This window comes from Endocarpon pusillum, assembly GCF_000464535.1.
Source record: "Endocarpon pusillum Z07020 unplaced genomic scaffold scaffold189, whole genome shotgun sequence".
Classification (NCBI taxonomy): domain Eukaryota; kingdom Fungi; phylum Ascomycota; class Eurotiomycetes; order Verrucariales; family Verrucariaceae; genus Endocarpon; species Endocarpon pusillum.
Window position 1 is genome coordinate 109328 of NW_006916093.1, and position 13835 is coordinate 123162.

A 13835-nucleotide genomic window follows, 5' to 3' on the forward strand; every position below is an offset into this window, starting at 1 on the left:
AAAACTGACCAATAGGCACCAACACAGCTTGACAACTCTCTTAGACCTATCTTTAGAGTCCCAACGGCCACCGTGAGGGAACATGTCAACCAACCGGCCCTTGGTTATGGCCCAACAATCACTAAGGCCGAATTTAATGATATTCTGACCCTTACCCGGAATCTGCGAATATCATATGGTTTTCTGATCATCTATCTAATGTGTCTACACCGCCAAGCTCGAGCAATTGGCTGTTGCGACAATAAGCTTAAAAATGCGGCCCGAAGGATCAGCCTTCTGATTGGATAAAGTTCCCCTTTCGTGGAATAAGCAGTGTTTTAAGGCGCCAAGGCTGCAGAATCTTGCTAAGCCGTACCCCATCAAAATCAGAATGCGTACGTAGGATGCGCAGAAAGAGGGCACAGAAATGCGCAGAAAGAGGGTATAGAAATGCGCAGAAAGAGGGCACACAAATGTGCAGAAAGAGGGCACAGAAATAACACGCAGAATGTGCAGAAAGAGCCCGCAGAAAGAGGGCATAGAATATCCTGCTATCCTGCTATCCCTCCATCCCTCCATCCCTCCATCCCTCCATCCCTCCATCCCTACAACCTTCCATCCTTCCATCCTTCTATCCCTTTTTTTATTTAAAAATAGTTACGTTACATCTAGTATTAGAAAACTAGATTTCTAATCAAGGTATTCTATTACTAAAGTTTATAGTACTAATTTTTGCCCTAGATGATGCTAGTGCTACTGGCTGAGTAAGCTTCAATGTCTAGTGTTAACCTAATATAGTAGTCCTTATGCAAGAGATTTCCCGCTTTACTAGTTGGCCACCTTAATGGATAAGAGTAGTATTGTCACTGCTTAGTTATCCGTCCATAGTGTACGCCTCCTTCTCTCATACCAAGTTATTAATACCTTGAATTAGCCATCAGGTCGACTTTAGCACTACTTGGTTCTCAACTATTGTTATCTCCTGGATTCATATCATTCTGGTTTAAGCTCGCCTTCTAAATAGTCGGCTTCGTACTGTTCCTTTGTCCAGTTCTCCCGCTGTACTGCCATCAGTCTTCACACATGGCAGCACGCTACTCTGACACTCCACTCTCTTTGATCCCAACCCCCCACTCACAAACGGGAAAGGTAATCCAACGCCCCTTTGGTCACCAACTGCTCACCCCTAACCTCAATCCAAGACAGACGATTTCACTATCGACGGCTCCCATATGGCCCTCGTCCACAACGCTATCATCAATGGCTATAACAGCATCTACCAACAAGCCCCTTCCGTTAAACCCACCGACTACCCGGACTTCATTGGCTACTCCCTCGCCTGGCACGCCATGGTCACCGGCCACCACGACAGTGAAGAAGAGATTCTCTTCCCATCGCTCGAAGCCGCCACGGGCACCCAGGGGCTCATGAACGGCGACAAGGCCGAGCACGGTAAGTCTCCCTTTCTCGATTCAACACCACTAGTCTAATTCCGCCAAAGCCGCTTTCCACGACGGCATGGCCAATTTCAAAACCTACCTCACAACCTGTGCCGCTGCGCCCGGCTCCTTCCGTGCCACCAACCTCCACCACGTGATGGACACTTTCGGTCCCACGCTGCACCAGCACCTTTTACACGAACCCGCCAAACTAGCCTCTCTCGCCAAATATCCCATCGACATTCGTGCCCTATCGGAGAAGACCGCCAAATACAGCATGGATCGCACCTCCTCCGTCAATCTCCTCCCGATGCTGTGGTTTAACCTGGATCTGGAGTTCGAGGACGGTAAATGGAAGGATTTCCCGCCTGTGTCGGCGCCGGTGCGCTGGGTTATGGTGAATGTACTCGGTTGGTGGCGCGCGGGCTGGTGGAGGTTTGGGAGCTGTGGGGCAGATGGGAGACGGGTGAGGCTTCTGGCGCTGAGGGAGGAGTATGCGAGTGGATAGGAATTTTTCGTGCTGGCCTCGGTGTGGCCTAAACGGGTTGTGGGACCGCCTGGCATAGCTTCGGGCGCGAAGGAGGTTTCCAACATGTTCTACGGAGAGCTCGGAATGGGCGCATAGTATGATGTTGGGCATGTTGAGACAATGGAGTCGTGGCCGGTCCATGGAAGACTGTGTCTCGGGTCGAAGCTGTTTTGTCCAATTGGGTTATTACTCCGCTACCACAACCGTATCACGCAATCTACGCATGAACGCAATAGAGCTAAGACCTACTCCGAGAACTGGAGACGCCGTAAAGAGTAGGTGGTATAGAAGCGTTTAAATTACGCTCCGCGTCATACTACTCACTAAATGAGATTCTAGCCCCGACAAAGACGTAAGGGCTGGGATGATCAATGCACCGCGTGAGATCCTAAACTCCTTGAAAGAGTGGTACTCGGATTCAAACAGACCAATAATATACTGCAACAGTTCAGTAAGCTTGCATCTTTTCATGATTTAAATGGTAGTCGGAAACAAGTGCGTTTCATCTGGCTCTTTGATGCGGTTTGACTATCAAAATTGAACGTGGTCATCTGAGAGCTTGATTGATATCTAGGCATACTCAATAATTTTAGAGTTTTAGAAGAGCTACAGATAAAATGTCCATATCGATACAAATTTACCTCGCCGGTTAGCATACACCCTCTCCGGGGCTAATTTAATCTATGGCTAAATGCCCAAGCCAGCTAATCTCCGACCAATTTCCCTCTTATATCACCCTTTCGTCTCAACATCTTTCGCACCACTCTAATACAAAAAGAACTAGTTGTATCTCAAGCCAGTTAGCGTATATCGAAGACTATTAATGCCCGACTCGGTACTGCTCTCGCTTTCATACTATCCCCGCAACCTGATTTCCTATCCTCGTGCTCACGTTACAAGTTGCCGAATTATTCTCAAGAAGAGGGAACTATCAAGAAAAGAACCAGAGCCATCCGAAAAAGAGCTGTTAGAGAAGGAAGACATCAGCAAAAAGGGAGCATTTGAAGCAAGGGAACATTGGAAAGGGGGAGGCATTAAGAGCTTGCATTTGGGCCCTATCTGCGGGAAGTTGAGAAGCTTAGAAAAACGTAGAAATTGATCCTACTCCGATAAGGCGTCAGAATTTCCAAAGGGCCGTCATCGATTGGGTCTCGTGAGATAACATACTGTTCCTAGATCAAAAGTCTTGAAGTGGACTCTCTTGGACCTATCTTTCAGACTCCTGACGCCCAACGTGAAGGAAAAATGTCAAGCAACGCGCCCTTGATCATGCCTAAGCGATCACCAAGTCCGAATTCAATGATTTCTGACCCTTACCTGGAATTTGCGAATATCATGTGGTATTCTGACATGACTACAGTCGGCCACGCAAGAAATAGCCAATGGCTGGATCTCACATCGTGGCTGACTGCTACTGTGCTCCAGGAGCGTACTGACAGAGTTAGCACAGTGAGATTTCATCCCGGCGTTTTAGTTCTCTGCCACTTAATCGGTACCCCTGTGGGATTGAAAAATTGCGAGTGCAGAAAATCGTTCAATCAGCACCGACTGACCTCCTTCCTGAGGGATATGTCCCCCGTTGTCAAGTTATCAGCCCCGGCAACAGTACAGCCCGTGAAATTGCTGCAACGCTCAGAATAAACCATAGTAAGAAGACGTTAGGACGATCTTTAGGAGGGAGTTTGGGGAATATGTTGACCCATTGAATTCCACACCCTCCACGGTCTTCGATTCCTCACTGTACGGATGCTTGTTTCTCTTGCTTTATATGATATATTCAGCATACGTGTCAAAGGATAACTCTTGCACACATGACATTGGCAACTCTGCACACAATCGATCACAGTTCACAAAACATTTACCAAGCTTGAACATTTCCAGATAGACAGAAAGATCTGCTATTGTCTAAGCTGGGAAGACAAACCCCGGAGTGTATCTAGAAGAACCGGCAAGGCATTTCATTCCAGTTCACTTCTCCTTCATCTAACTAATCATATCAATGCGTGCTAGATCTTTGACATCCAAGATATCAATCTCCAGCTTCTGTCTGCCAGATATTCAATGCTTCACGAGAATCCAAAGTATAAGGGTGGTCAATGCCTAAGATGCGGGACTGTAAGTGTACACATTCCTCCATCAGCTTGATAGCTTCTGCATCTCGACCTTGGGCTTTCCAAGTGAAGGCAAGATTATTCCTAGTGCTTAGTGTGTCCGGATGCTCCACACCAAGCACTTTCTTCCGAGTCTCTATCACTTGCATCTCTAGCTCTTCAGCTTCTTTCCATCGATCTTGACTCTTATATGTTGACGCTAGATTATTCATAGTGGTCAGCGTATCTGGATGCTTCACACCAAGTACTTTCTTCTGAGTCTCTATCACTTGCATCTCCAGCTCTTCAGACTCCTTCCATCGACCTTGATCTTGATATGTTAATGCCAGATTATTCATAGTAGTCAGCGTAGAAGGATGCTCCACACCAAGCACTTTCTTCCGAGTCTTCATCACTTGAATCTGCAGCTCTTCAGCCTCCTCCCATCGACCTTGATTCTGATATGTTAACGCCAGTTTATTCATAGCAGTCAGCGTATCTAGATGCTCCACACCAAGCACTTTCTTCTGAGTCTTCATCACTTGAATCTGCAGCTCTTCAGCCTCCTTCCATCGACCTTGACCCTGATACGTTGACGCCAGATTATTCATAATAGTTAGCGTAGAAGGATGCTCTACACTAAGCACTCTCTTACGAGCATCTATCACTTGTATCTCTAGCTCTTCAGCCTCCTTCCATCGACCTTGATGCTGGTACGTTGATGCTAATTGAGCCATGCTGCTTAACGTGTCCAGATGCTCTGCGCCAAGCACCCTCTTATAAGTTTCCATCACATGCGTAAATAAGGTCTCAGCCTCATTCCATCGTCCGTCCTCGCTGAGACAGTTTCCAAACTTCCACGCCAGATAAAGCCTGTTCTCCTCGTCTTTATCGATGAGGTCAGATTCAAGTACATAGCGAGCGTGCGGCAGGTATGTCCTCCAGACACGTCTGTTTTGGTGGTAGTCATTATCATCTGGAAACACTTCTTCTAATCGCGCGATAGCTATCTCGGTCCATCGAGTAAGCAGATCTTCCTTTCGAAGCCAGTTGCGTGTCGCAAGATGCACCAGCCGATGCACGTCAAGAGCCAAATCTGCTAGTCGCCTATTGACAAAAGAGTACGCGTGTAGCGTCCCGATAGCGTCAGATTCCTTCTTCCGCGAGGGACCGGATGGAAGAAGAGACTGCGGCACGTTCTTTGGATCCACGCATGCCATGAACGACAGCAAATCGGCTGCCAGAGGATCGCGGTGCCGGACCTGCTCAAACGAGATTAGCCATGTCGTGGCCACTGAGTTCTTCACATTGCGATATCTTTCATGATCCTCGAATTCTTCGCTAAGTAGACCGATAACCTCCTCCTCTTGATCTCCCAGAAGCAATAGATAATCTGGGAGTGTTATGCCGTTCTCATTAATATATGCTGCTGCCTGCACGATGGCTAGTGGGAGGTGGGTTAGCTGCGTAAGTAGCGCTTTCGTATCTTGCTCGTTACTGACGAGATCCTGGTTGATCAGATATTTCTGCAGCATCTCCGTAGCCATAGCTTCATTCATCTCCGCCACTTCGATTACGTTCTGCTGTGCAAGCTTGACGGCCGTTTTCCTGTCGCGTGTTGTGAAGACGATGCACCCTTGTGTACTCCTTGGAAGGTACTCGATCAATCGGCCAGATCCCTGCGCAGATGTTGGCTTGGTGATCCACATCTCAATCTCATCGGCGTTGTCAAACACTAGGAGCCACTGGCCTGTACTTTCCTTACTTAGGTAGCCTTGCACAAGTTTCTTTACGTCCGCCTTCTCCTCCTCCAAACCGGGTATGTTGAGCTGTCGAGCAACATCCAGGTACGCTTGTTGGAGACTTTCCATGTTGGTCGCGGGTATCCAGATGACGGAGCAATTTTTATACCTTTCTCTTGCTCGGTAGGCTAGCTCAAGCACCAACTGCGTCTTGCCCACACCTCCGAGTCCGGCGATTGCCATCTTTGTAGTGTGATCTTTTGCGAAAAGCTTGTTTTCGAGCTGAGCAAGCTGGGATTCCCGACCGGTAAAGTTGGGATTTCTTTCAAACGGAACGATCCAGGGAGCAGTATGTGCGGCTGTATGAGAATTAGTAGCTGTAAAGTCAATTCACGGACGCCATACCTGTTTGTTGCTGAATGGTGCGTGAAGTATATTCCTGTATAGCGTAAGTGAAGGATTGGCCGATTTAGGCAATAGCAAACTTACTTTCACAAGGGCAGCGAAGGAAGTGTCAGATTTATCTGTAAATATCAGCCAAATCACTCTTGGATCACTATGCGAAATCCTCGATGTACACACTCTGCTTTAGTCTCAAATTCTGAATACAGTCTCGTAACCGGAACTTCTGCGCTACATGCGTGAGATACTCTTCCGTCGCCGCTTCCATTGCACCCTTCTTCTTATACTCGTCTAGGCCAACGTTCTGCAGCCCTTGATCGACGTTGAACCGGAAATACCGCTTTTCATCAAAATGCCCGGCCCATCTAGCAATAAACCTCCGCTCCGTATTCTCTGTCTCAGTTGCGATCTCCACCACAGTCTGGCCGAGAAACTTGATCATGCTGTCTTCGAACGCCTTCTTGCCGGGGTTCCCTGTCCCTATTGAGATGAAACACTTGACCAGAGGCTTCAAGTTCCCAGTCTCCGGGCTCCAGATGTTCGACGCCTCTCCTTCTACCTCGTCCACTGGATTGTTTGCGCCGAGCCCACCATCAGCAAATGTGCGATCCCCGATGCTGACCGGATCAAAAAAGGTCGTGGCAGCCGATGTCGCGAGCGCGGCTTGGCAAATCGTTGCACGAATGTTCGGCTCGTCGGGTAGGCTGTAGCTTCGGAGACGACGGATGCCCCTCGTGTCGCGGTCGGCAGTACAAACGAAGCTGATCTCTGTTAGAATAACATCTTCTTTGGTCAGCAGAACACTTACGTTTTACATCCTCTCTCAACCGCGTCATTGAGTAAGTCTGTCTCAGATGCGCCGCTTTGTGTTACTACCTTTCGGATCGCAGTCTCAAGTTTTGTCGAGTCAAATCGCGGCTTGACGTTACCCTTGATGTTGACTGGAATGCGGCTTAATTTCTCACTGAAGACGGCTGCCGCGAGATCACTGTATGCGGTAATGCACTCATCTACGTCCATTTCGAGCCGGCCGAGCATGATCGCAATGAGTCTGTTGTGACAATCGCGTCAGCTAGTTACGCTCGCCAGGGAATAAGTCCATTTACCCGCCAGTACTGGTGCCTCCGATAAGATCAAACACTTCGCATGGCTTCGCCGGAGGAAGGTTGGCAGTCTTTTTGCGTTCATAGTTCAGTCGGTCCATGATGCTTTTCAAGACGTAGAGGGTTGAGAGCCCCCGCACGCCGCCGCCGTCGAGCGACAGCAAGCACAGCCCTGTGGTATCGAGAGGGTTTGGCTCTTCGCCGTGCGTGGTGGACATGGCTTGATCCATAGCTCGATTGACAGTTGGGTTTCCAGTAGCTCTTCAGATGGAGGCAAAGCATGAAAAGAAGACCGTCGGCAGTGTTGGAGCGTTGGTTATAAGCGCCGACAACCAGCTGAAAAGGGTCAGCTAGAGCCGTACCGCTCAGGACGACAAGGCTGAGATGAAGGTTCTTGTTACCCCGCTAAGGGCTGCCTCCGCCTTAAAAGCCATGCTTGCTGCTCAGCAGTATCAGGCCCTCTTAAGAAAATGCTAGAAGAGCCGTTGAAGTGCGCTTAGATTAAGCCTTGCGGGAAGACTCCATTGCTTGCTCCTTTGTCATCTGATGAGGTTCTTATTTATATAACGTATTTTGTCCGAAAAATAGTCATAATATGGATGAAATATGCTTCCCTTTCATACCTTCTTCTCTTGGTAAGTGGTGCAACGGGCCTCCGGGCCGTAAGTTAGCCTTTTTCGTATTGGGATCCGACCTCTGGAACGTGGCACCAGTGAAGTGGCACACATGTGCTCCCAAAGATGCGAAGCCGCTTTGTCCTTGCCATTGATGGCACGTGACCTTTGCACCCCAATATTTGTTGAATAGAAGGAATAGAGCCACTTTGAAAGCACTGGGAATCGCGTAAACTGAGGAGGCAAAAATTCAGGTATGTAGAAATCCCTAGGTAGAGCTTTTGTCAAGGCATAGAATGCCAAGATCGTGCCAGTCGCACTGTTCGGCGGCATTCCATCTCCAGGCCCGAAAGCGAGTTGCAAGTAAACGCCTGGCAAGGCACCGAACCAGGCAATATCGCAGCACAGGCTGATCCGTGATATGATTGTTAGTGAATCTCTGAAGACTGCCCAAGTGGTCGAGGTTGCTGGCTGTAGCTCCCGCTCGATCAGGTCCATCCCGCTCCAATCTCTGTTGCTTCAGCACCACCGGAGCGTCGTCGAATGATGGCGGACGCCCGTGATCTATCACACCCCATATGCTCGAAGCCCTTCGCCGGTACTTACTCGAAAAGCCAGATCAGTATTTCGATGTGATGGTGGTGTTTCTATGGGGCGAATTCGAGGCCCTTGTTACAACCTCCAGTACCAGCAGTGCTTTGACTTCCGTTGGCTGGTCAAAGAAGGCTGCTCGCCGGGTGGCGAAGGAGCAGAATCCGGATCTGCGGGACTTCCACTTTCAGCTCACATCATCTCGTGTACATGGATGAATCTGGCTGTGATAAAAGGATTGGATTGAGAGGGACGAGTTGGTCTTCCCTCAGCGTGACGCCGGCCAAAATTGCCCAGTCTCAGCGAGAGTAGTGGCCCTCTTGATCCGAGTTCAGACTTAAGATCACAGATCTTCCCAGCTTCCTCCAGCAATACCAAGCAAGCTGTTCGAACTTATAAATGACTTGCCCATGGTGGGGTGTACCGTTACCAACCATCATTATCAATCTGCATTCATCCCCTGGCCTGACTGCCAACGTCACTCAACCTTCTGTCATAATCTCTGAATTCCTAGGTAATTGGAAATTATGTAGAGCTGGATATGTTCTGGGAAACAGGCGCCCGGCCACAGCACCACCGTCTGAAATCGGATAAGGACTTCGTTAACGCAGCGTACAGAGTGGACGAATGCCAGGGTCGTGAAGCAGACCCACGGGGCCATTGCGCATGGAAATGCGCACCCGTGAAGGATGTGATAGAAGATGGGGAATGAGTAGCATAACAAAAGGCGTGCAAGGGTGCGAGGCGGTCAATGCCAAAAGCCAGAAGCTGCTTGACTTTTGTTGAGAGAGCGTCGAGGCCGGCAGACCTTTGCACTCGATCCTCCCACGAAATTCACCACACAGGATAACCACTTGGAGACAGTGCAGATTTGTTATTCTGGCTATTAAAGCGTACCTTAGCAAGACCGCAAAGAAATATGTGGTTTGCATCTAACTCAAAGGCATGTTGTGCATTGGAATTGAGTCGGTCCACCACCAGACATAATTAGGTGTATTCTATGACTAGGTGGGTGCAAGTACTCCGCCGGCTGTTCAGCGGGGTCCTATGTCACCAAGAGGCTATGCTCTCTAAGCCGAGGAAGAAGAATACTACATTAGAGCTCTCCTCCGTAGTGACTTCTCTTCCAGCCGCCAAGCTCCGATCTTGATCAAAGGACCAGCCGCTTGACGCTCAGAATGACCAAGTCTTTTCATACCACATCAGTCGATTGGAACGAGGGACAGCCTTCACTCATCGAAACAGCCTCCTCCCACTTCCATTCCCCATGCCCAACCTCGGCACAGCCTCCCCCTTGAGCGCTAGATTCCCAAAACTATACCCACCCAGCCCCACTCCACCACCCTCGCCATCAGCTTTGTACCTCCTGAGAGCCTCTCGTAGATGATCCGGCAGTAGCCCACCTCTATGCGGATTTGCTCCGGCGTAAAGGTCCTCTGTTGGCTTGATCGCTGGCGCCGAAGTCGTTATAGGTTTCTTCAACTCGCCCTCTGAATCATACTTGTCCCTTTCCCTCTCCCGCTCTCTCCTCTCCCTTTCCTCGTCCCTAGCAATCTCCCACCTCCCCGCCCATTCTCCTTGCACCTCCCGCGCCAGCTCGACAATTTCACCCACAAAGACCTTCCCCACCCACTGCACCGCCTGCAATGGATTCGACGTGACACTCTGACTGACGGTCTGATTCACAATGCGCTTCAATGTAGATCCCTTCAGCTTCGTCCGCAGATAGCTGGTATATCTCTGCATCTGCTCCGGCGTTAAGGCTTCCTGGAGCTGTGCGATCTTCTCTTTCTCTCTAGCCATCTCGGCATGTAATCGGCGGGATTCGTCCGAGTTGGGGTCTGCGTCGGGAGCGTTAGGGTCATCGTCATCGTCGGCTGCATCGTCGCCAGCTCCACCACCAGCACCGGAGATGACCGATTTGGTGCCGCCTCGTCGGCTACGGCGGGTTGTGGTCTCTGGCGTGTCGGCTTCGAGAATGGTGCTCGCTCCATCGTCATAGTCGCCCACGCCGCTTCCGCGGCCGGTTTGGATGTCATGGGGTTGATTTTTTCGTTTCTTAGGTCTTCCTCGTGAGCGCTTGCCACCACCTGTTGTGCCGCTGAAACCACTGGTGACACTAGCGGAGACCGAGCCGGTTTCGGATCTAGGTGCGCTGGGGGTGTAGAATCCTGCTTGAGCTTCAGGAGCGGGAAAAGAGGTCTGTCGTAGAGGATGTTGGTGTTTTGGTCTTTTGGCAGACTGAGAGGAGTAGCCCGGTGTTGTTGCAGATTGTGAGGGAGGTCCGATGGAGGGGCGTTTCTTCGAGGTTGGAAGGTTGAGGTTTGTTGGAGTAGGCGGTGAGGTAGCCATCTCGGCGGTGGCAGACAATGTCGATGATAAAGGGCTGCTACGTTAGTAGATGTCCAGATTGTTCGAGGGTTGTTCGTAAAGACATCAAGCTCAGCCAGGTCAGTATTCTATGGCAAGGGCGTTGCGGTCCACTTCAGACGGAGATAAGATATTTTATCCAGCAGTCAACTCTAACGAGTGTGTACCCGCTAAAGGACAATGACATCTGCGTAGCTTTCAGCGTGGACAAGCAGGCGTCTTATAAACGGAAAGTATGCGAGGCTTTAGTCAGTGGATCAGTGCCTTGTATAATGCTTGCGAGCGATGCTCCATGCGAGATGGCTTGGCAGGATTATATAACTTCTTAGTACAGCCACGTGCAAAAGTATCCGGACAAAACGCGTCATTTTTGAACACGCGTTTTTTTACACCCTTTTTCAAACAACTACCATGGCTCAACGCAAGGCTCTGGCGCCTCTTGAAATTAATAGGAGCTATGGCAAGGAGTTATCTCCATACCAGCGAGGTCAAATTTCGGCGTACAAAGCCCTAGGGCTCACAACTCGAGAGATTGGTCAAAATCTGCATTGCGGCAAATCTACAATTTTTGATACCCTTGTTCAAAATCCAATGCGCAACCACAGCAAAAGCCTGCCTCGTTTAGGACGCCCTCAGGCCTTGAATAGGGTCCAAAAACGCAACATTCTACGCATTATTCGTATCAATCCGAAGATTACTTATCAAGAAATCAAGTCTGAAGTTGGTATTAGTGTTCATCGAAGTACTATCTATCGAATCCTCAAAGACGAAGGCATTACCAATTGGCTAGCCAAAAAAAGACCTTTATTAACTCTGCAATTGGCTGCTAAACGACTTGCATAGTGTAAAGAACGACAAAATTGGACGTGGGCTGAGTGGAGCAAGATCATATTCAGTGATGAATGTTCGCTTGAAAGAGGCAGTGATATACTGCCAACTCTTATCTGGCAGTGCTTCGTGAGCAGATGCCTCGGATATACGAACCAGGGCGCAAATTCATGCAAGATAATGCTCGAATCCATACTGCGAAGAAGATTATCAATTGGCTTCAAGAGGAGGGTATAGAGCTGATGGAATGGCCAGCCTATAGTCCTGATCTCAACCCAATTGAACACCTCTGGGCGCAACTCAAGCAATGGATTAATGATCACTACCCAGAGCTAATTAATATGGGCAAATCAGAGGAGGATTATCAACGATTATTCAGAGCTATTTATGAGGGTTGGGATGCTATAGGAGAAGAAGCTGTGGCCAATCTCATCAAGAGTATGGATAGTCGAGTGAATGCGGTCATTGCGGCCAAAGGATGGTACACCAGATTCTGAATATCGACTACCTATTTAGGAAATTAGCCTAGCCTCAATCTCTGGATGTTTCTGAACATTTTGAGCTATTCTTTATTAGAATCCATCAAGTTGGTAACTTACTATAGTAATTTGTATGGATATGGTCCAAAATGTTGGTGGGGTGTGAAGGTGGGGTTGTCCGGATACTTTTGCACTAGTACTGTAAGTAAGTTGTTGCCAATTTATCATGCTTGGCATTTACTTTCCTCGTGTCTTCTGACACCTATCAAATATAGGTGAGGCTAACAAAATCAAAAATAACTATAAACTTATCTACATTCCATAGTGGAGTACTACTGCTGTATAATCCTCACAAATATCTCTAATCCCATGGCGAGGTTCCCATCGAATTGACCTGTCAGGTGTTGACTTTGTTGCCAGCACTGATATACTCTTCAGAAAAGGTCATGACCGGCACCAAAAGCATAACCAAAGGCAATATTTGTCTAAATCCGTCTGCATGGCCCTCGCTTGCAGGATCCTCCAATGAAGACCGCGCGTAGATACGCTATTGGAACAGGGTAATACAGTTGTACAGATACCATGCGGTATCCTGTATGATGAAGAACCGGGTTGAGTGGCACATCTTCAGAACAGTGTAGATGAACTTGCAGAAATACCAATATGATAGCCTTGCGTATACCGCGAAAGGGAAGTTCAGTGCTTTGATCTTCTGTTGGAGACGGTGGATGTTTTCATTGCAGTTCCTCAGACCGCTTTGTATGTGCTCCCTGGTGGATGAGCCAACCCGCTCAAAGAGACCGGCGGCTGCCAAAGGATATTCGATAACGAGGAAGGCTGTCCAGAGACCCATGTATTTGGCCGTCTCGCCTCCATAATGAGCCTTAAGGTCGTAGCGCATGTCGGCCGCCGCACATCGGACGGGCCAGGCAATACTGCTGTCCCAAAATTTATACCCGCTGTAACGTTGGCAACGAAGAGCAACACAAAGAGCACCAGCATCGCGATAATCCGCCAAGCTCGAAGGAAACGATTCTTTCATTCTCTTAGGGGTTTCCCTAATGCAGCAAGAGTAGCCAGGTGCGTGTTAGACGAGATGAAGCCCAGATCCGTAACGATCTCGAGGTGATAGGTCAGAACCGTGTTCCACCGAACAAAGCCCGCGGTTAGGACAGCGAGACCGGTCACCAGTTGCTGGTCGCTGAGGCCATAGATGAGCTGCTCGATAATTTCACACCATCGATTAGGGCGAGGATGAATGTTATCGAGGATGGAATACACAAAAGCCGCGATCATGGCGAGGCCCGCCGCAGCGACAAACGCGCTGATCACGCCGACGCCAGCAATGTCTGCGTCCGGACCGATCTTGGTGCTCGAGTTATAGATGGATGTGTCGTAGCAGTCATGGTTATCCATTCCAGTTCAAGAATCCCTAGCCTCTCATGGATATGCGAGAGAATTAGAGGTTGACTCAGAAGATGTGGACTCGGTCATGATACCGGAAAAATTCCTAGAAGCCTAAAAGTAGCGCAATGTTGGGAGATGGTGATAAGTTGACAGGAATCAACAACTGGCAAGTCGCTTTCTGGGATAAAATCGGCCATAAATTTCTTGATTTCCTGCTTTAATTTGTTTGGAACATAACAAAGTTTCATAAAATTATAACTAA

General features: G+C 48.9%; 5 protein-coding genes across 5 annotated transcripts; 1 reads left to right on the forward strand and 4 right to left on the reverse strand.

Annotated features, from left to right (window-relative positions):
* Positions 1-1211: 1211 nt before the first annotated feature.
* Positions 1212-1926, forward strand: EPUS_03009 (uncharacterized protein; the record flags this gene model as incomplete). The annotated part of the gene is made up of 2 exons (XM_007802951.1): positions 1212-1431; positions 1481-1926. 2 exons carry the CDS (start codon positions 1212-1214, stop codon positions 1924-1926), a joined length of 666 nt encoding a protein of 221 aa, XP_007801142.1.
* A 2050-nt stretch (positions 1927-3976) lies between these two features.
* On the reverse strand, positions 3977-7502 carry EPUS_03010 (uncharacterized protein; the record flags this gene model as incomplete). Its single annotated transcript, XM_007802952.1, has 6 exons — positions 3977-6138; positions 6185-6218; positions 6269-6303; positions 6362-6942; positions 6990-7232; positions 7288-7502. 6 exons carry the CDS (start codon positions 7500-7502, stop codon positions 3977-3979), a joined length of 3270 nt encoding a protein of 1089 aa, XP_007801143.1.
* Positions 7503-9722: 2220 nt separating this feature from the next.
* On the reverse strand, positions 9723-10841 carry EPUS_03011 (uncharacterized protein; the record flags this gene model as incomplete). The annotated part of the gene is made up of 1 exon (XM_007802953.1): positions 9723-10841. The coding sequence occupies one exon, from the start codon at positions 10839-10841 to the stop codon at positions 9723-9725; it is 1119 nt and encodes a 372-aa protein (XP_007801144.1).
* A 1872-nt stretch (positions 10842-12713) lies between these two features.
* Positions 12714-13067, reverse strand: EPUS_03012 (uncharacterized protein; the record flags this gene model as incomplete). The annotated part of the gene is made up of 1 exon (XM_007802954.1): positions 12714-13067. One exon carries the CDS (start codon positions 13065-13067, stop codon positions 12714-12716), a length of 354 nt encoding a protein of 117 aa, XP_007801145.1.
* A 137-nt stretch (positions 13068-13204) lies between these two features.
* Positions 13205-13582, reverse strand: EPUS_03013 (uncharacterized protein; the record flags this gene model as incomplete). Its single annotated transcript, XM_007802955.1, has 1 exon — positions 13205-13582. One exon carries the CDS (start codon positions 13580-13582, stop codon positions 13205-13207), a length of 378 nt encoding a protein of 125 aa, XP_007801146.1.
* Positions 13583-13835: the final 253 nt, after the last annotated feature.